Source organism: Colias philodice, chromosome 18 (genome assembly GCF_061535455.1).
Source record: "Colias philodice isolate Cphi_HAF_F1 chromosome 18, ilColPhil1 Martin Lab GWU primary, whole genome shotgun sequence".
Taxonomy (NCBI): domain Eukaryota; kingdom Metazoa; phylum Arthropoda; class Insecta; order Lepidoptera; family Pieridae; genus Colias; species Colias philodice.
In genome coordinates, this window is record NC_143103.1 from 10,688,466 (window position 1) to 10,712,500 (window position 24,035).

The window sequence follows — 24,035 nt, forward strand, 5'->3', positions numbered from 1 at the left end:
AAAATGTCTGCCTTTTTTGTGTAACTAGTCGATGTGATAATAACTTAAGAATTCAATAGATTCTTAATTAATAAAATTAAAAAAAAAAATTTTTGAAAAATGGAATAAGTACTTACGTAAACTGACTCATCTACTATTTTCAAAATAGACTAACCGAATTTATGATTTGACTTCAACTCGACTGCATAAAGTAAATAAAATTATAAAAGAAAATAAATTCATTTGTTTAAAAAAAACTACAAAATTAATGTGTTGCTTTATTTGTAGATATAGCTGGATAATAAATAACGTTAATAATGTAGCAGTTTATTAATGGACAAAATAATCATCATAATCACTTTTAAGATCCCAATTACCATTCGATAGTTAAATGAATTTTTCTTTTGCTTTCAAAATAACGCAAACACAAAATTTAATAAAATATACAGTTAAAAATACAAGGCCAGAACACAAATAAAATTATTATTAGATTACCAATAATTACATAATAGATAACAATAGCATTGCCTATTTTGAAACCAAATCAAACTTAACATTTGACGAAACACGCAGCGCATAGCAAGTGTGTGCGGTGTTATTTATGATTGCCTTGGAATTGTATTATTTATGTAACTATTGGTGTTAGCTATTTGTTATCTGAATTGATTATCACTACATATTACTAAAAAATTCTTCGCCGCATCAGTTTGTCTGTTTGCGATAAACTCAAAACAGCTGCCTCGATTTTTATTCAGTTTTCACCGATGTACCTATATGGTAAAGTTTAACTATATATTATTCTGGTAGACTTTAGATAACGCGGACAAATCCGTGGGCGGAAATTTACTTGATTATAAAGAAAAGAAAATTTTTCAAGACGTAAAAATAAATGTAAAAATCTGTATGTAAAAATCTAACGTTTAATAACAAAGTTCTAGTAATTTTATGATTTTATAGCTCTAACTAATTGTTCAATAAGTTTTTACAGCATATACAGGGTGTAATCGTTAAGTGTGCACAGGTGATTATTCCGTAACTATTGCAGATAACAAAAAACTGTATACTGATATCGAAAGCCCTTTACCTAATGGCTAAAATGACAATAATAACTTTTAAAAAATAAAACGGGAAATAACCAAAAAAGTTACATTGAACACTCCCAGAAGAGTAATCGAATATTTACTCTATATATAAGTGAAAACTTTGATACGGGCAGGGACCGTTAAAATTTTTCAGACTCGTGGGTATATTAAGTACGTTTGTGTTTGTCTTTCTTAGATATCTATTAATAATAATTGATGTTTACTGTAAGTATATTTACTGACTATAATCAGGGACCTAGAGTTTACTACGTAGTAATATTTAATTTTCCTTGATATGTGGCTCGTTTCGTTATAAACTACGACATTGAATATTTTTATCTGCAGAAACCACATTGACCAAAACTTATACATAATATCTAACTAGGTACATATATTCTTTAAATGCAGTATTAAAATACTAATAATTAGATTACAACAAAAAATATAAGTTGTTTCTTTATTTATTAGAAAATATTATCTAGATTCTAGTTTCTATTGTTTTGTTTTTTATTTATTAAAAAACTGTTCAAAAAACTCTAGGTTCTATTAATTGAAATTTATCTTTAATTTTAACCATTGTATCCAATACTGAATGAACTTAAGCTCTACTAATAATTCTTTTTATTCAAATTCAATTTTGTTTACAGATTAACAGATAAAACTAATCAGATAATAAATATATACAACTTACCGATTGCCTTCAGCGTTGGCTTCACGAATGTCAGTAATTTCGTCAAACCAACATTTATATTATATCTCTTATTAATTGCCCGTGAAAATTATCCAGATAATATTATAGATATGGATAAATATATTAATAGTAGTGCAATACTATTAGCTCGTTTAATTCAGAGCAAGCTTTGTGCTGGAGTCGGATGCATTAGATATGCAATATGCATATCATATTATGTCATGCATTTTAGCAGCAAATTGTCTTTTAAAGTCTTTTCATAAGTACCTAATTAATTATTATTATATATAAATAGGTAAAATTGTTCTAGGTACTCATATTTCGTTGGGAAATCAGAGGTAGTTTCTGTTTTATCCGTACATTTGCATGCTTGACAAGAGCGGAAAGTTTAAGTACTTACTTAATAATGTCTTGTACCTTATAGCTATAATCAGAAAACTAAATTCACTATTCAGAAAAAAATTATTTTAAATTCTAGTAGAAAATATGTAGTTTTACGTCGCAGATAACATAGCTTCTACATCTCTTAAATGTGCTTTTGAGCAAGATACTACGAGATACTACGCTCCTTTCTTGAAGTTTCCTACATCCCAATTTTCAACCCTCATTCCTACTACTTAAATTAAAATTTCCAGAGAACGCGTAGTAAAGATGTAAAAGGTCTAAGTTTATATATTTTTAAAGTCTTCGCATTCCAGAATAGTTTTTTCATAACAATCCCTGCTGGTGCAATCTTTATAAAATGCATGCTGTGTGTAATTTAGTCCCCAATGTGAGATCGAGAAGAGCTTATATTTCGCTTAACAAGCTCTACATTTTTACTAGCTGCTGGCCCTGACTTCGCTTGATTTGATCCGTGATAAAATAGCCATGTTTGTATCAGTTACGACATGAAATGGATAGCAAATTAAACTGTATCAGCCGTACAAATAAACGAGTTATAACATTTTATGCAAAGAATAAACTAAGAATAAGGAAAAATCATACAAATAAACACGAAATAAATGTAACCTAGTATAACTTCGTAATAAGTATTCATACTAATGCTATTCCGTCCTTATTACGGCTACCACCCTAGTATAAGTCTGACATAACCGAATTATAACATATCTTTTAGTACATTGTGCTGTGTTTTACAAGTTTTAGAAGCAATTTTCAATCTAAATTTGAGATAATAGCAATGAGAGTAATACGAGAAGTAGAAAAAGTTGAGCAAATTAATAATTTCATTACGTACCTATTGAAATGGAAAATTTTGTATGAAATGTCAAAATATACGAAATTATGAAAAACCCTTTTGATATTTATAATGATTTATTTATTTACAACATGCGCCAAACCATACATACATAAAACTTATTTCTAAACTTATCACAATAATATATACACTTTCGTTGAAAATATAAATCTTCTTAGCCTGGAGTTGTATGTCTTGAGTACCAGTTATTTGGCAACTCTCTATCTCAAGGTGGGTTTATCTTCGTATAGCGGATCGCGTTATCTATCATTTGCTTGCATATTTAATGATATATTTAAATTATTTCCAATAAATATTAAAAAATAAATAAACAGAACATCGTATGATGAAACTTCACAACAAATTCGACGAAGTCAAACGTCAGCAAAATGACAGCACCAAGGCTTAACCGTAGACAATTTCAATGTTTTTCATAATTTTGTGAATGAATTGCGACGTTGCCGCTTCGCGCCTATTGCATAGCGTGAGCATAGATACATCGACGTTATTCCAAATTTATTTGTAAGAAATTATGACATCCTTATTCTTTATTTATTCTTATCATATCTATGCATTGCATAAGGTTTGAATAAGCAAGTTTTTATTTGTACGGCTGTATATATATATCGTGAAATATCTTTATTTTATTTTATATTTCAAATTCAGAGTAAATGTTATTATAATTATGTATCTACTGCATTTTCGTTTCGAGTTTTCCGTGTTGAAAATCGTGACCTTGAATACTAAAATAACTTGAAATTTATCAATATTATGCACTAGTTAGTAGTTATAGTTAGTGAAAAAAAAACAAAATTTAATTCATCTAGTTAACAACACGACTATATTCGCAGACCGTAACAACGTTCTATGAATATTAATAAGATCAAAATTCCCAAAGTCAATCGGAAAAACGTGCGTAGTCCATATCTGATGCGGATTTTTTTTTATTAATAGCAAAATTGGGTATTTACAAGTTTATTTTGAGACAAAGAATACTTACGTCGCTGTTTTAATTTTTATTTGTTTTATCTATATTATGTGATTTTAACTATTAGTAGTATCTAGGTGTGGATAGAGTTTATAATGCAAGTAAAATTCTTTTCAAAATTGTATTGAGAGATAATTTATAACCTTACAGCCGTACAAATAAAAACTTGCTTATTCAAACCTTATGCAATGCATAGATATGATAAGAATAAATAAAGAATAAGGATGTCATAATTTCTTACAAATAAATTTGGAATAACATCGACGCGCACGCTATGCAATAGGCGCGAAGCGGCAACGTCGCAATTCATTCACAAAATTATGAAAAACATTGAAATTGTCTACGGTTAAGCCTTGGTGCTGTCATTCGCTGACGCTCGTTTGACAGTTGACTTCGTCGAATTTGTTGTGAAGTTTCATCATACGATGTTCTGTTTATTTATTTTTTAAATATTTATTGGAAATAATTTAAATATATCATTAAATATGCAAGCAAATGATAGATAACGCTATCCAATATCTGGAGAACAGAAGATATACCCACCTTGAGATAGAGAGTTGCCAAATAACTGGTACTCAAAACATACAACTCCAGGCGGCAGGCTTAGAAGATTTATATTTTCAACGAAAGTGTATATTATTGTGATAAGTTTAGAAATAAGTTTTATGTATGTATGGTTTGGCGCATGTTGTAAATAAATAAATCATTATAAATATCAAAAGGGTTTTTCATAATTTCGTATATTTTGACATTTCATACAAAATTTTCCATTTCAATAGGTACGTAATGAAATTATTAATTTGCTCAACTTTTTCTACTTCTCGTATTACTCTCATTGCTATTATCTCAAATTTAGATTGAAAATTGCTTCTAAAACTTGTAAAACACAGCACAATGTACTAAAAGATATGTTACAACTCAGTTATGTCAGACTTATACTAGGGTGGTAGCCGTAATAAGGACGGAATAGCATTAGTATGAATACTTATTACGAAGTTATACTAGGTTACATTTATTTCGTGTTTATTTGTATGATTTTTCCTTATTCTTAGTTTATTCTTTGCACAAAATGTTATAACTCGTTTATTTGTACGGCTGTTACCTTATTTATTTATTTATTACCTACTAGCGGTCCGCCCCGGCTTCGCCCGTGGTATATAATTACGTTTTCTCTACATAAGAACCATCCTCGTACTTCAAGGAATATAATAAAAAAAGAATTATCGAAATCGGTTCAGCCGTTCTCGAGTTATGCGCTTACCAACACATTTTGCGATTCATTTTTATATATAAGATTGTAGAGACCCTTAAAATTCACATATTGTCTCTGCTTGACTGTCTGCTCTATCTACTGGAAAACAACATGTACAAAAGCCAAAGGTTACAATTATTGCGTAAACCCTGGCAGCTTATATTCCTATTTCCTGCTCAAGAAAAGCTGATTAACATAACAAGGTTAGGTACTTCCGAAAATAAATAAACAGAAAGTTCAATTATAAATATCGTTTATTTAAGATCAGTAGCGGTAGTCTCGACATCCAAGGATGTAAAATATTGTTCGTAATCTGAAGAAATAAATACCATGGGGTTGATTTTCTTAAGCTATTAAGCCATGAATTATCATGAAAATCATCTTTTAGGCTGTATGGAAAACTACTTCTCGGAATATCATCCAGAGCGCGCGAAAATCGATCTAAGCCTATAATTATTATTATTTATTACCTAGTTTATTACCTAATTAATATAAAGTTACATTTAAAATAGTCGCAGTATTCCTTAATAAATCAAAGAAATATTCAGGACTCCACATAACACTTTAAAGTTTATCAATTCTTTTAGTACAATTACAATAGGGACTATTTTCGCCTGCACTTTAGAACTTTGGACTTCAGTATAATATTATATTACCAATTCACGTTTATGTATTCTTATCATTACTAGTCAATAAACTGTTTATCAGTGGATTATCGATAATTAAACAATTACCTAATATTTAAGCATTATGTCCTATTGTGTGGGTCGTTCACTGTGACCTCTGTTGTTATAAAAATTATACTTTAATGATACCAACATCACTTGTTTTATTTAACCCTACCTCCTATCCCTTCTTAACCCCAATGGTCATGATGCAATTCATTTAACATTGCTTCCCTAAAACCTCGTAGAAGACATGTGTATTCGTAGTGCAAGCAAATTCGCTGATGAAGAGGATGAATCATGAATATTATAATATTCTTAAAAAACATATTTTCAATTTTCTCACAAGATTTTGAAGTAGGAAAGACCTTTACCAAAAATAAGTTGACTGATTGCGAAAAAGAGCCCGACGACACGAGAGCAATCTAGATAGAGCTACCTAGAACACGCTACGTAAAGGATACAAGTACATACTATAACGATTAGTATAGTAACGTATAAGTAAATAATGGTTGGTAAAACACATGCATTTGCTTTTTTATTATTATTTACAAACCGCTCAAGCCTCAAACTGTGTGGGGCATGCGATCTACAAATGCTCTTATATTTGGCCAATGTAAATGGAGAGTGGATTATCAATAACTCTCAATCATAATATCCAAGCTCCGGTTTCACGAAAGTAGTTTGAAGAAATAGCGCAATTTTAATGTTTATCTAAAATATAATGAGAAATACAAAATATTCTTATATAAACACTGGTTTATGTGCGTGCTCTACATAGAGCAAAATCGTGTTATATTTAAGAAAATATGTAAATAAATTAAGTGCAATTTTTATAGATACATACCATATGTATTATGCTATATACAGATTTAACTCTTTTTTTAAGATTATAATATTATTATACGTTTTACTGTTTATAAATATGTAGACGTAACGTAATCTATAGGTCTTCCTACGCTTATTTCAGGGATTATAACAAAATATTAACTAAAAACAATATTTACTAATACAGGTAGGGTAGCAGTAATGTAATCTTATCTTATATATAAAAATGAATCGCAAAATGTGTTGGTAAGCGCATAACTCGAGAACGGCTGAACCGATTTCGATAATTCTTTTTTTATTATATTCCTTGAAGTACGAGGATGGTTATTATGTAGAGAAAACGTAAACATGTACCACGGGCGAAGCCGGGGCGGACCGCTAGTCTTATATATAAAAATGAATCGCAAAATGTGTTGGTAAGCGCATAACTCGAGAACGGCTGGACCGATTTCGATAATTCTTTTTTTATTATATTCCTTGAAGTACGAGGATGGTTTTTATGTAGAGAAAACGTAAACATGTACCACGGGCGAAGCCGGGGCGGACCGCTAGTTGAGAATAAATTATTATCGTCAGAATTCAGAAGTGCAGTCGTACAGAGCAGAAATATACAAAACTAGAGCGTTCCCATTTCTATATGCAACTAGATATATGCATTCATTAAATCGATCAGTGAACCAAGTTAGACATAATATACATATATTATTTGCCACAATCGAATTTTCGAAATCAATAAATGGATACAATATTGCAAAATATAGTTTTTTTTTGTATTTTGAATAACATAAATTATCCCCAATTTTCCAAGTTCCCAGAAATATGATCATATTATGACATAATCGCGTTTTTAAGGAATTTATCAAAGACCCGGTCAATTATATTTTAATACATATTTCATCCAAAGCTTTTAGGTAAATAATTGTTGATTGGAAGTCACTCGTCGCGAACTTGGTAACAAGAGCTATCTGATATAATTATTGATAATAAAGATATCATGGTGCCGTGCGCAAGAGTGTTAAGGCGAAGCGTCCACTTTCAGCAAAATAATTACTATCTATAATTTGACTCTGAAACCTTTGATAGTCAAAACTTTTAGCGCTTATATCTATGCTATGCTCCCATGATGATAGAAGGAACGAAGGAAAGTTTGGATTCCATAATGTTGTATTTAATAATTAGTGTAGGTACTAAAAATAAAAATATTTAACCAAATAGACATATTTCAGCAGTTTCTAAAGTAATTTTCTACATCTAAATAATCTAAAGGAAAGAGACTTTCGCAGTTCTTGAAACACGAAAATAATAATACCATTTTTGAATAATAAGATAAAACTAAATCAGATGCAAGGATAAAATATGAATGTGGATCTCCAATCTCTCATTGTGAATATTGTACACTATCATAATTTTAAACCTATAATTTAATTATCTATGTAGGTACTTAATATTTGTTATGTAAACTTTTTTCAAAGATTAAAAATATTTAGAACGTTTTTACGTCGCGTTCTACAGCTCCGCGGTAGGTTAGCAAAACTTATCAGTAGCTGATTAAAATATATTTTTCGTTATATTGAAATTAGACTACCCCTTAAGTTAAATTCACACGACACTCGCGTGCCGTGTGCAAGGAGGCTTTTACGAAAATCATTATAGATTAAATAATATGCTTAAAACTCGATCACTCATCAACGATTCCAACTGTCAACGCACAACATTCGCTATTCATACATTTATCGCTGATAAATATTTACGATGATATTAATTTTACATCGATAAGAACGTAAAATAATAAATAGTTTACATTTTATTCTAATATTCAATAGAATAGCACTGAAAAATAGTAGTTGTATAAAATAAGAAAACTTTAAACATGCAGCGACATCTAACGTCTAATAGGAGATTTAATTTAAAGTGAATGGTTTAACTGCTTACTGCATTATTGTTAGTGTCCGCTAGATGGCAGCTCATTCAAAATGAACAGAATAATAATTTATTGTCAACTAAACCATTTATTTGAAAACAATAATTTAAAAATACTCTCATTAGAAAAATATGATATTGTACCTATATTAATATTTGTGGAAGTGAAACATAAATTATTATATTTATTTGTATCGGGTAGAGACTAGAGCCAAGTAGAGGTTTTGAAAAGTTGAAACCGCATTACAAAAACTTATTTTCTGAAATGTACTCGGATTTCAATTAAAATGTAATTAGATATTAAAGTCGGACAATATTCATACTGTTGAAGTAATTACATAAAATGTAATTAATCTAAGGATAAACCATTGAACCAATATTTAACTACGAATATAAATTTGTACTGGGTATTGACCACAGACAACCACAGATCACAGAAATGGTATTGACTGTATCGTTTTAATTAGGTAATTTAATAACTTGAAAGTTTGTGAAGATGACCCGTGGCTCTTTTAAACAAAAGAACTGATGCTGTGGAATTTTAGTACATAATAATGTAGATTATTATTTGGATAAGCATACCTACATGCGGCTTTTTACCAGATTAAATCACGTTAGTATGAAGACACATCACACAATATTACTACGGGACTAGTTACGAGGAATGTGGAGCTGCAGGCATAAGCTAGTACCTTAAAAATGTATCTTTATAACTCTACGTTTAACACATTAAGATCACATTAGGGTACATAAAGCACAAAACTTAGGAATCTATCTATAAAATCCTAACCTAAAAATAGGTATAACATTGAATACACCTCTATGTATATCAGTTGTGTAAATCGCATATTTTATCGAGATCTTCGCTTATTGCTTATTTAAATATTTAACACAGTTCAGGTCAATAAGCATTATCCCGTCCATTCCACATTCGCTGAACCCTAGCTAATTTGCAACGCGTTTGACCTCAGTCCCAATGGCGGCGCGTTTGTAACGCGACCCGCCCCGCCCAGGGACCCCAGGGTCGGTCACACGGCGCCAAGAACAACTGTCAACGGTGTTATGATCTATGGTGTCCTTGATGATGCCGCTACCTTGTTGCAAGTTTAGGAAACGTAAGGAAGTTGGGAATGATGTGTGTAAATTTAAATGTGTAGTTTTTGATTAGGTATCTAGTGAATAGTTTATTTGTATGTCGGGCGGAAGGGCAAAAATCATTAAACATATTTATTGTCTATAGACTAGACTTTAGCACTATTATCTAGATAGGTTTCACGGAAAATTGTGTATCTCTACCATCGTATCATACCTATAACCTACTACCTAGGGGCTAGGTCCAAGGTACATCTTTATTTTAAGTAGGTACACTGTATGTAGGCATGTATAGCTATAATGAACTATGAAATATATACCTACGTAATATTATTGACTATTTGTTGCCCTTTAATATTGTAGGCATAATTAATCATCATGGATTCTTCTAAATAATCTAAATCAGAATAAACATCAATCGTCCTCCAATTTCAATCTTTATTGATAAAATTTTCATTCAGAAACTTAACAACTATATCATTGCAAAAATTTATGGACAACTAGCGGTCCGCCCCGGCTTCGCCCGTGGTACATAATATTTACGTTTTCTCTACATAAGAACCATCCTCGTACTTCAAGGAATATAATAAAAAAAGAATTATCGAAATCGGTTCAGCCGTTCTCGAGTTATGCGCTTACCAACACATTTTGCGATTCATTTTTATATATAAGACTGGTCTTATATATAAAAATGAATCTCTGTATTATGGTATAACAATGGAATAAATAAAATATAGGTATAGTCCGTTTTCTTATGGGAAAAGGTATACATTTTTGAGTAAAGCAATGCCATTTGGTACGAATGTTGTACTCGTCCACCTAAGCCCAAATCGCCTGGTAGCCAGTGTCTACTCCCCGGCAGAAGGGAGGGAGGGGGGGTTATAGAACAGAGCGCCCGGCGCTCGGAAAAAAAATTCTGGCGGATTCATTTGGCCCTTTGAGTCGAGTTTGGTGTCGTTATCAGGTAACTAGATGATGCCCGATTCATTCCCCATACCAGTTTTTTAGGGTTCCGTAGCAAAATATGTCACAATCTTTAAAATAATAAACTTTTGGCAGTGGCAAAATCCAAACAAACCAGTATATTTTTATATTTTTGTATCAAACTTGGTTTATAAAAAAATACTGTCTGAAAGGCCATTTCATGCAGATTATAAAAACATTAACATGTAACATATATCTTACCATTTTCAATGTGAAATAAATTATAGAAAGTACAGGAACGTTCGTCAGCGCAGCGTAGGGGACGGCTAATAGACCCGAAAAATAAGCAATAACATAAAATAAAAACCAGTCAAGTGCGAGTCTGACTCGCCCATCTAGTGTTTCGTACTTATTTGTCCTATACCATGTTATCTTGTCTGGTAGGACCTGGTTAACAGATACACACACACTTTCGACTTTATAATATTAGTGTGATTTTTAATCATCTTTAAATTATAAATGAAGTCAGGTAACATTGTTAAAAATAATGATATATAATAATAGAACGTTTTTGTATTAATAATAATGACAACCACCTCCACAATTACATAATTCGGTACATTTGAGCTGGCGTATAAAACACTTCAATCTGGAATTGCAAGATTTCACGCACCGACATCTTATAAATTCAAAGCTTCTCTTTTCTTTGTATTTCAGATGGGCAAGGAATATTTTGATTTTTTTAGGTCCCTAAATATATACAGCCTGTAAAACTGCCCTTAAGGTGTGTTGTTTAAGGGCAGCTTCTGTGGGAGACAAATTTTCGATTTTCCTGTCCGTTTTTGTTAAAAATTTGTTTGCGACCCTCATTTACTGTCACAGCGGGGTACAATGTGAAAAACAAACATGTACTTATAATAATTATAAAAAAAAATATAAGTTCTGGATATGAGTATCCTTAAAATATCGTGACCGTCCTTACCTATCATGCATTGTAATCACAAACTTTTCAATTTCACTGTCTGCATATTTGCCACTGTAAAGTGCTTCAAATCCTCGTGTGACATTCGGATATGCCTTCTATACCTTAATTGCAGGTGTACCTGTAGTTCTTTTAGACCTTCTAGCTTTGGAACACACTATATAGTAGTAGTAGCCAAAATAATGTTAAGAACAGTGGACAGATATGGCTAGTATACAGAATATCATGTATTCCAAGCTAGAAGGTCTAAAAGAACTATAGGTACACCTGCATTTGAGGTATGGAAGGCATAGCCGAATGTCACACGAGGATTTGAAGCACTTTACAGTGGCAAATATGCAGACAGTGAAATTGAAAAGTTTGTGATTACAATGCATGATAGGTAAGGACGGTCACGATATTTTAAGGATACTCTTATTCAGAACTTATATTTTTTTTTATAATTATTATAAGTACATGTTTGTTTTTCACATTGTACCCCGCTGTGACAGTAAATGAGGGTCGCAAACAAATTTTTAACAAAAACGGACAGGAAAATCGAAAATTTGTCTCCCACAGAAGCTGCCCTTAAACAACACACCTTAAGGGCAGTTTTACAGGCTGTATATATTTAGGGACCTAAAAAAATCAAAATATTCCTTGCCCATCTGAAATACAAAGAAAAGAGAAGCTTTGAATTGATAAGATGTCGGTGCGTGAAATCTTGCAATTCCAGATTGAAGTGTTTTATACGCCAGCTCAAATGTACCGAATTATGTAATTGTGGAGGTGGTTGTCATTATTATTAATACAAAAACGTTCTATTATTATATATCATTATTTTTAACAATGTTACCTGACTTCATTTATAATTTAAAGATGATTAAAAATCACACTAATATTATAAAGTCGAAAGTGTGTGTGTATCTGTTAACCAGGTCCTACCAGACAAGATAACATGGTATAGGACAAATAAGTACGAAACACTAGATGGGCGAGTCAGACTCGCACTTGACTTGTTTTTATTTTATGTTATTGCTTATTTTTCGGGTCTATTAGCCGTCCCCTACGCTGCGCTGACGAACGTTCCTGTACTTTCTATAATTTATTTCACATTGAAAATGGTAAGATATATGTTACATGTTAATGTTTTTATAATCTGCATGAAATGGCCTTTCAGACAGTATTTTTTTATAAACCAAGTTTGATACAAAAATATAAAAATATACTGGTTTGTTTGGATTTTGCCACTGCCAAAAGTTTATTATTTTAAAGATTGTGACATATTTTGCTACGGAACCCTAAAAAACTGGTATGGGGAATGAATCGGGCATCATCTAGTTACCTGATAACGACACCAAACTCGACTCAAAGGGCCAAATGAATCCGCCAGAATTTTTTTTCCGAGCGCCGGGCGCTCTGTTCTATAACCCCCCCTCCCTCCCTTCTGCCGGGGAGTAGACACTGGCTACCAGGCGATTTGGGCTTAGGTGGACGAGTACAACATACGAACCAAATTTCATTGCTTTACTCAAAAATGTATACCTTTCCATACAAGCATGCCCATAAGAAAACGGACTAGTATGTACAATATTTACTTGCATAGAGATGTAAGGTCAAAATAAAAACAAATAAATGAGACATGGGGATTTAGACAGGCTTACCTTACCAGATTTAGAGTAGACATTTCCATTTAAAAGTGCTTTGCTTATAGAATTTATTATAGATAGTACCTATAGTATCGACTCAGGCACAGAATAGTTAATAGGTAGTAGATACCTACAGGTAATATGGCGCAGGTAAATACAATCAAACCAATAAAATATAGACCAAAAAGCTAGGTATCTATCGAATATCTTTACCTATCTTTACGGACTACTGCGGAATGTTTTCCTATAGCAACAGCCACCGGAGCTAAAACAGGCTTTCGTCGATTCCTTTCCAAAGGTTATTCAATTACTGTTTTAATCTTTACAAGAGCATGCATTCATATTATGCTGGTACAAATTACAATGTACACGTCGCATAAGAATAATTTTAGTATTTTCAAAGTCACCGCGCGCCTACTTTTAATTACGTTGCCGGTGCGTGGAACCGAACGGCGTCAAATGTCATTTTAACTGCTGCCATTGCCATCAAAAAGAAAAAAAGAGGAACTCGCCGCCATTTCACTTTTTGCTCCCGCGCTTTTTCTGCGCGCGCTCGTAAAATTTGTTATTAATACAGTAAAATTTCGGATTAGGTGGTATTAAATTCGAAACAAAGCAACGATTTAATTGGTAATTCGTGTCCGAACGTTGATATTTTGTTCCCGAACCAATATCCGTTTATTGTTTTCGGAGCATGATTCTGAAACGGCTTATCTTTAAAAGCAAAAATGCGAACGGTGTGGGTGCCAATTTTACTTAACATATCGTTTTTTTTAAACATAATATCGAGAAAATTTATCCTAAACACAATCATGTAGATACATAATATTTATACGTAGACTACAACACTATTCAACGTAAAATTTAGTTTTGGCTGAGTATACCTAATATTTTACCTAAAAGTTATGGAGCTCGGAATAGCCGAAGAGAAAGACAGATTTTTTCTGCAATTTAATTGTAAAGGTACATTGTAAATTAATAGTTTTGTAGTATGTAGGTACGTAGAATATCTCTAATGTAGAGAAGTTTTCGACTCTACGTCGGACCAAATGTACCTAAGCATAAATCATTTTCAACCAAACTTCGCCTTAAAATAAGTTTTGCCTATTTGTTAGATATACTTATTTGTACAGACTACAGGTGGTAAATCTATCGATATTTTCGCTTTAGGACCTAAGAACTTAAAAAAGTTATTAAAATTAAACATTTACACGAAATGAGTGATTGGGGTTGTAGGGGGCAATCGCTGGATCACCTAAACTGATTTCGAAAATAATTTTATCAATACAACGCTAAACATACCTACTTATAATTTCCTACTGAGTTACATAGGCAGCTTCTTTATCCCAAGTCACACCTAGCAAGACTATGAGTTATGACAAGTGGCTAATTTGTTATTTTTTTACTAAGAGCTGAGATTTATTACCAGCGGTCTGCGTGACAAATTGCAGCTATATTATATACTAAGTAATTTAGATAATTTTATAAGCAAATGTGTCCGGCTCCGGGACTTCATGATTCTTCATAAACCAAGCAGCCTTGCACTCTCATTTTGTTGTTACTTTATGTTGTTTGCGGAAAAGTAGGCAATCTATGTCTCTGTATTCATGTTTAGATATTGATAGAAATATTTATAGGTAATACTTATGTACTGAATTTTATTTGATGAGTTGAATATAGTTACCTTACCTACCTATTTAGGTAGCTATAGCCTATACCTATACGAAGCTAGGTACTTGCTAGAGTACGTACGGCAACAAAACGGAGAAAATATGTATGAGAAAATATGAATGGCATGGATTACATTTTGTATGAGAAAAAATTGTTACATTTTTATTATTTCTTACCAAGCTGTAAGTAGTTGTAGTCAACTCACAGTTCACACTAATTTCATAATTTACCATAGTTTAGTACCTACTTAGATATTTTATTTCCTTATCTTTCAATTTATAAATCCTGAGCCATAACCCACAGTAATTACTATTTCACTACTAGGTACTATTATTTTATACTATTATTTTATACAAATGAAATAGCGTCAGTAGTTACCTATGTAGAATGTACCTACTACCTAAAACTCTTACCAACTAGTTCATTTTTGAAAATTATTGTGCTTTACTAATTTATAACTAACTGGATGGAAGGAAAGGACTGTTGGTGTAAATAAAAGAAATTGTTAAATAACTGATAGTTTTATTTCGTAGATAAGTACCATTCTTATATCTAAATTTTCTTAATAATAACTTAATAAGTACATAATACTATAACTATACACATTTTTAAATAAAATTGGTCTTCTTTTCACAATTTTTGGCCATTTTATTTTGTTTAATCTTAAATTTCGTTGGTCAAATTATAAGTACAATGAAAGATATACAAGATGAAAAATACAAATCAGACGATTTTTATCCCAATATAATCGAGTCCCTAAATATTTAAGGCTTTTTTCTTAACGTAACTAACCTTTTAATCAAAGAAATAAGTTATAATAAAATAATCTTAACCTAAATAATAAAGAGATATGCCAAGATTCTAAGTTTAAGTACCCATAATCGCTTTTATTAACAACTTAAAACTATTATGTACATAATTGCACCCAGGTTGCCTCGAAAATGACACAGGTAATAGCTCAAAATGTAAGTATAAAGGGTCCCAAAAATAGTTACTTACCAGATGTAAAAATGGCCAAACCACAACATTGCTAATTTATTATAAAAGCAGATTCTTGTAGTTCTAACAATACATACTTATCAATGATAATAATTTTATAAATCAAAGCGAAAGTATCAAAAATGTTTTGATCCCAAATAACATAACATTAATTTTTCAAGCTAAGGATTTTTTCAAGTTAAACTACACGGTAAATATATTTTTTTACAGAAATAAACCATAAACTGTGGTATTAATATTATGTATACTACAAATTTAAGACAAACAGTCGATCGTGCTCTATTATCCAGTAAGATCCTGTTAAACAATATGGCTCAAGTTACAGCTATCACCTCACACTTCCGTGGCAATACACGCATTATAACAATAATCTTACACACCAGTACTCAGTAGATATGTACAAGCCCTTAATACTTTTATCAAAATGTACAATCGATTACTTTGTATCACCGTCCCACGATAACCCGCCCGCACATTGACTATTCATTTCTCGATTATTTCTTGTTTTCACAATAATCTATGATAAAGTGATATGATTTTGCGAAAGTGTATAATCAGATAAGTCTAATTTCGGATCGATACAATCAGTGTAATAGAATTAAATGGACAGACACGGCAAAGATAACATCCGAAACTGTTGTTGGTCTGATATCGATTCTACGAACCAGTCAATTTGTACAAACACATATATAATAAAATAACCAGTATTTTATTAGTGCACGCATATTAAAACAAAACATAAATAAAGTTTGATAACAAACAGCTGATGTCAGCTCATTGCCTCTCGATTACATAGCGTGAGGCACGCTCAAAGGGAACGTCGTCACGTTCGTTGCTGTCAGACTTGACGTCACATTCGGCGCGACAGCCGTCACATTTGACTTTGGAACTGTCATATTTGACGTGACAGCTGTCATGTTTGACATTGGAATCGACGTGTGTGTGAGCGTTGGCGTTGCTGATACAGGGTGTGTGGGGGGTTGGTGGGGCGGGCGGGGTGTTTGTCAAAGCGCGTGAGCGTGCGCGTGGTGCGGCGCGGGCTGGTGCGGGTGCGCCAGGTGCGGCGCGTTCGCGTGCTGACGGCCCTGGGGGGAGAAAAATTAAGTTATACCTATGTTAAGTTAAGTATACTTATAGATCGTCTAAAATTGCATTGCAGATTTGCAGGTGAAAAGGTCCTGCAGTGAACGGAGAAAGGCTGAGAGAGAAAGAGAGAGATAAATAATTGCAGACATTAAATTGTATTTGAACTGATTAAAATAACTAGAATTAAACTAGGTTCAAACTTAAGTACAAACGAGATAAAAACTTTTTGAAATTAAGGCAGTTTCACCATTTCCCGCTAACATGAAATGTACCGATCTTACACAAATCAATCTAAATCTATTTAACACAAATAAAAATAAAGCTAGGAAACAAACCTGCAAGTACACATAGTAGTCGTAGGGCTGGTGCAGCGGCCAGCAGCGCTGCGGCGGCACGGGGTAGAGCGGCGGCACGGGGTACAGCGCGCCGCCCAGCTTGTTGCGCAGGATGCGGCTGATGCTCGACACGGACGGCACGTTGTACTTGTCGCACACGCCGTCCGCCAGCAGCCGGTCGCGGATCTCCCACGCGAAGATGCCCGGGTCTTTTGCTTTTAATTGCTTGATGTAGGACACCACCTGGGATTGTGATGTTGTTATTGCTAGTGTTAAATTATATTATAGGGACCACTTCAGAAATTCTTTTAATTCTGCTTTATAATCCAAACACAAATAATATAATCCAAAAAACCACTTTTTTTATTCTAGAAATCTAATCGATTGCATCAGGTTGTAAAAAAAACAGAAATGAAAAATAATCCATACTAATATTATAAATGCGAAAGTAACTCTGTCTGTCTGTCTGTTACTCAATCACGCCTTAACTACTGAACCAATTTGCATGAAATTTGGTATAGAGATATTTTGATACCCGAGAAAGGACATAGGCCACTTTTTATTGCGAAATATGTACAATAATATTATGTAGTAGTTAATAATATCAAATCTTTTTTATTTCTTACTTTTCCGTTTTTGAAGTCGGTTGTTTTTAACGCAGTTATTTTTATTTAATACTTACTCAAATTTCGACGGACCGAAGGACGATTTTTTAAAAACACAAGATTTAATTTACACGTCTTTAATTAGTGCTTTCTACATTCAGAATGAATTAAACTAAAACTTAAACTAATAAACTTATCTCTAAACAAAAATGCAGCGTTTGAAGAAATACAATATGTATGCATTAAGGCGATGCAGGGTGGCCATAGTTTGCTGCGTTAACAAATATGACATCGCTCGCATGTACTGCGGGTGGCCCCGATATAACTCCTCCATCCTCAGTTTCAAGAAAATCTGAAGGGTTTTCTTGAATACATATTTTTCTTAATTTAGACTTAATAACTATGACGATTACAATTATAATTACGATTAATACAAAAGTTATAATGTTAATCACTCCGACGGCACTATTCACTGTACTATTAAACTGGTTTTCACTATTTTCACTATTTTCAATTAAATGCCTAAGCATATTTATGTCAGTTAAATTTGCACCCTTCAGGTTAACAGGCTTCCTGTCGGTCTGGGAGTTCATCAAATTTGGTAATATAATTTTTGGTAAACTTGGGTATATAATATCATTTCCATTCGCTTCATATTTCTTTAGTGTTATATCTCCGATTTTCACGTAGCAGCCAATCTCGTCTAACGCCAATAAATAAGTACCACGAAGAAATTCTTGGGTTACCTCATTTTCACAGACTTTAGTAAGTACTGTTTCCACATTTACGTAAAGTATCCATCTATTTGGTAGAACATTGTCGATTTTCACGTCATCTATGGAAATGGGAATCGGCTGACAACTGGAAACATTTGTAGATAGTCGCAGAAGATCGGTTAAACAATCGTCTTTGTATAGTGCTGATGTCAGTATTTCCGGGCATAGGAACCGGTCTTCATCAATTTCTTTGCATGGTTGTGAAAGTGGCATCGTTTTCAACCCCTTCACAAGGACATATGGGTATTTGGGAAGGATAAGGGAAGTCTGACCTTTTTCTTCGTTAAATATAGGTAAAGGTATTATTTTAAAATATGAGTAAATATCATCAGTAATTAATGGAATAGTCATTACGAATTTTATTTGACTTTGTTTTACATAAGTTTGTACTTCTATTAATTGTTCGATTTTAAGAACATTATCTAAATTTACTGGAAATGGTAACTTAGAGCTAGTTTCAATATTTTTTAATAAAAGCAATAATTCCTTCGTATCTACAACGGATTGGTGTAAAAGTTTAATTTTACTAAAAGCTACAGCAGTTTCAATTTCACTTAATCTAACGTAAATAGACATAAAATTATGTAAAAATGCAGAATATGTATGTATAATTTCATTAGTCTTTTGATGTAAATTTGTGTCATTTAAAAGCGAATCAATTACATTTAGCTTATTCTGGATTGCAATGAAATTGTTATTAGATATTTCAGCCACATTTAATAACGAACCCACCATCTCAGTAACGATCGTCATCTTATGTATTATAGAGTCTTGTTTAGTCTTTAATTTTTCAATAGTGTTTTCAAATTGTATAGCATCTTCGTTGTCGAGGTTACCGGTGATAATTTTTATAACTGAACCAAGTGGATTTAATAAACCACGTTTAGATCTAGAAGACGGAATTAATTGTTCAAATTTATCAATAGTATAATTCATATGATAATCTGTTTGTAATTCGGTTGTAGTAAAATCGGAACCTAACGCTTTTACATCAATACAACTATGAACCTGATTTCTAAATGATAGATAACTATTTATATTAAATTCTAAATCGTCATATATTAACTTTAAATCTAACACCTTAATAACTCTCCATGTGTCATTGCTGACGACTGCATAGCCTTCACGGAGGGGTAGTAATCCGGGATTCCGTTTAATCTGGTGCAGTTGAAGGCCCTGGTTTTGGATCACATGGATCGTCAGAAGCAGTAACCTGCGGAGGACGCTTAATGTATTTAATTGGAACTTTAGTCTCACGATTGTGTGTCGTTACTGGCACAATATTTCTATGGATTGGTCCCGTGACTATCGCTTTCTGATATGTAGGCTTATCTTTAGCACGTCTCGTGTTAACTCCCTTAATGTAAACTGAATCTCCTATGTCTATGTTAAAATCATTTTCACCGCCATGCTTATCCTTAATAACATGTTTCTTGTGAATAATTTTGTCTGTAAGATATTTGTATAAAAATTTAGTACGTTTTTGGTGATCTTTTACGAATTGTTGAGTTAATTGTTTATTAAAATCTCCAGCTTCATCTAGAATCAGTATGCCTTCCGTATCAAGATCGCGAGCTAAGTGAACCGTATCTGTATTTTCGCTATTATTGCTAGACGCGGTCAAGGTGCTGCTTTCCGCGGTTATTGTACTACTATCAGGTAACGGAATCGAATATGGGGACCTTGGGCGATTATTTTTAGTGATAGGCACTGTTCGGTCTGAATCAGACGAAATTGTAATCGGCGTCAGGGGTCGGTCACATTTTCCCGCCTGATCGTTACTAACTTTTACTATTTCATCGGTTAAGTGTTTTTGAAGATTTCGCTCCTTTTCATCTACATTAACTTTCATTGACACGTCGACTATTGCTGCTGGCATACGAACGCTTTCACGAAAAGTCTGAAAATCTAATATAGCGTCACCGTTCTGAAGGTTAGTTGAAATTGATACTCTAGTTTCTGATCGAGGCTCTAAGGTGATTCTTAACGGAGGGTTATACGTATATATAATCGGTATTTTGGCATTAAATGTTTCTAAAACTTGGTGCTTCATATCGATATTTGCATCTAGTTTCTTAAGTAAATCAGATCCGATTAATCCATCATACTTACTGTCTACATTGTATACATAAAATTTGTGGGAAAGTGAGCTTCTAAAAGTTTTTAATAATGGAATTTCTATAACCTCATCATGAGTGCTTTGCGCATGGGTACTAACAACTGTAAATTGTTCATACTGTTTATGATCTCTAAAATATTCTTCTGCTTTGGCCGGACTTATAAAGGAACGACTACTTCCTGTATCTATGAGAAACTTTGCTTTTATTTCGGGAACTATAATATGTGGTAATTTTAAGAAGCTGTCACAATAATTTAAATTTATTATTTCACTGTCTCGTCGGAGGCCGGTAACAGGAAATTCATTATTGTCATTAAAATTGCTTTCAATTACTTCCGGATCGGTATACTCGTATAACTCGTTCACTGCGTCTTCTTTATAATCTAAGGGTGAGTTATCGTAATTTTCATAATTTGGTTCATCGCAGTAATATATGTTATGAGTCACGTTTTGCCTCATAGGTGCCGTACGCATTGATACATCGCTATCTAAGCCGGGGTTCGGTACCTGGGCATGTTGTATGCCAAATTTAAAACGAGGTTGATCTGTTTGTTGATTTGGGATTCCAAATTTATAACCGGAATTTTGAAAAGGTCGCAATTGGTGGTTATTATTAGATTGTGTGCCAAATTTATAGCCTTGGGCTTGTGGTGTTTGCCTTAACTGTTGGATAAAATTTGGTCGAGGTTGTTGTATCAAATCTGGTTGGGATTGTTGTGCGAAATTAGGTCTATAACCAATTGGTTGTTGAGGGCTACCGTATTTAAAGTTTTGATTTAAAGGCATTGTAATAAAATTAGGTTTGAATGAATTTTGAAAAGTGTTTTGGGTTATAGGTTTTGGCTTACTAGTCCTTGCATTATATTGTTGTATAAAATTTACTTCTTCCGTAACTACGCTAAGTGCATTTTCTAAGTTTTTACAACCCCTTAATCTAACAATCCGGATCATGTCCTCCGGGAGGTTGTACAGAAAAACATTTAACGCAGTATTATTGTATATGATCATTTTCGCGGCTTTGACCCCTTCATCCGTGAAGCGGTTCACCTTTGAAAATAGGGAACTTTTTACGTTTTGTATTCTGTGGCAAAACTGTATGTAACTTTCACCTTGTTTTATTTTTAACCCTTCTAACTCTAATGCTATACACTCTTCCGATCGCGGGTCTCCGAAATGTTGGGTAAGTATTTCTTTCAATTCAGTCCATGAAGTTATATTTTGGTAATCACTAAGCAGTGAAGCTGCCTTACCGATAAGCCTGCTCGTTATGGCATGGTATACATATAAGTTTTGTGCGTTACTACTCGCATCTTGGAATGACCTTATAATATATTCACTTTTATTGATAAATAGGTTTAACAGTTTTTCATCCCCATCAAATTTGGGAATGATACATAGTATTTCTCTAGGAATAAGTTTAATCTCTTCCATTTTGCGTAGTTTTATCGATTAAAACACGAAATTAATGAAAGTAACACTTAAAATCACTAACTAATAACTAACAATTAAAATTAAACACTAAAAATTACGACTTATCACGATAATTGTAATGAACAAAATCAAATAAACGTAATGATTAGGCCGACTATTTTGGGTCGGGGATTTCGTGAAAAACAGGGACTATGAAAAACAGGAGTGAAGAGGTCTACTCACAGTCTGCTCGCTCCCATGTCCTTCACTTATGATTCTGAATGCTCGTCCTTGAAGTCTCCGTACGCGTTTCACTGCAGCGATTCAGTTTTTTACGCGTACGCGTCGCGGGAGTTATTTATTTAGTTCTAGGATACTCGTCTGTACCGCACTATCACAGGTCCTTAATTATGGCTTTACTGATAGCTCGGCAGCAGGATATTATCGAGTATCCTACCGGCTGCGCCACTCAAATTTCGACGGACCGAAGGACGATTTTTTAAAAACACAAGATTTAATTTACACGTCTTTAATTAGTGCTTTCTACATTCAGAATGAATTAAACTAAAACTTAAACTAATAAACTTATCTCTAAACAAAAATGCAGCGTTTGAAGAAATACAATATGTATGCATTAAGGCGATGCAGGGTGGCCATAGTTTGCTGCGTTAACAAATATGACATCGCTCGCATGTACTGCGGGTGGCCCCGATATAACTACTTTTTAGTGTATTTTTCAACACAAACGAGCCCAAACTCGATAAAGTTGAGTCAATATATTACTGAGTTCATATGGCCACCTTCCGATTCCATCATCAAATCAGCTTCATGTCATGATAATGTTTCATCGCTATCAAATTTACATACGTATACAAAATTTCAGCTCAATCGGTTACCGGGAAGTGAATCAAAGTTACTTGCTACATATCAACTTAGTCATCGAGCATCGAGTACAGACAAAAATGCTCATAAAATAAAAACTACTGGGCCTATCCGAAAAAAAAATTTTATGGGACCAATTCGAAACCATCGCGCATCGAACAAAAAAAGAATCACGTAAATCGATTCAGAAACCTCGGAGTAATCGGTGTATATACATAAAAAAAAAATATACCGGCCGAATTAATAACCGCATAAAATCGCATGGAGAGCTTAATTTTCATTAAAGGCTCTAATCGCACGGAAAGCTAAATTTTCACAAAAAAGCTCTAATCGCACGGAGAGCTTAATTTTCACAAAAAGCTCTAATCACACGGAAAGCTTAATTTTCACAAGAAGCTCTAATCACATAGAGAGCTTAATTTTCACAAGAAGCTCTAATCACACGGAGAGCTTAATTTTCATAAAAAGCTCTATTCGCACGGAAAGCTTGATTTTCACAAAAAAACTCTAATCGCACGGAGCTTTATTTTCACAAAAAACTCTCATCGCACGGAGAGCTTAATTTTTCTCATTAAGCTCTAATCGCACGGAAAGCTCAATTTTCACAAAAAGCTCTAATCGCACGGAGAGCTTAATTTTCACAAAAAGCTCTAATCGCATGGAGAGCTTAATTTTCACAAAAAGCTTTAATCGCATGGAGAGCTTAATTTTCACAAAAAGCTCTAATCGCACGGAGAGCTTAATTTTCACACAAAACTCATCGCACGGAGAGCTTAATTTTCACAAAAAGCTCTCATCGCATGGTGAGCTTAATTTTCACAAAAAACTAATCGCACGGAAAGCTTAATTTTCATAAAAAGCTCTAATCGCACGGAGAGCTTAAT

General features: G+C 33.1%; 1 protein-coding gene across 1 annotated transcript in view; it reads right to left on the minus strand.

Annotated features, from left to right (window-relative positions):
• Positions 1 to 15,441: 15,441 nt before the first annotated feature.
• LOC149480765 (paired box protein Pax-1-like) overlaps positions 15,442 to 24,035 on the minus strand; it is a 31,762-nt gene continuing 23,168 nt past the window's right edge. Inside the window, exons 4-5 of the mRNA XM_089706672.1 lie at positions 17,360 to 17,602; positions 15,442 to 17,023 (exon numbers count right to left, since the gene is read on the minus strand). Of these exons, the coding sequence (XP_089562798.1) occupies positions 16,943 to 17,023; positions 17,360 to 17,602 (324 nt within the window). The 3' untranslated portion in view covers positions 15,442 to 16,942. The remainder of the gene's footprint in view (positions 17,024 to 17,359; positions 17,603 to 24,035) is intronic.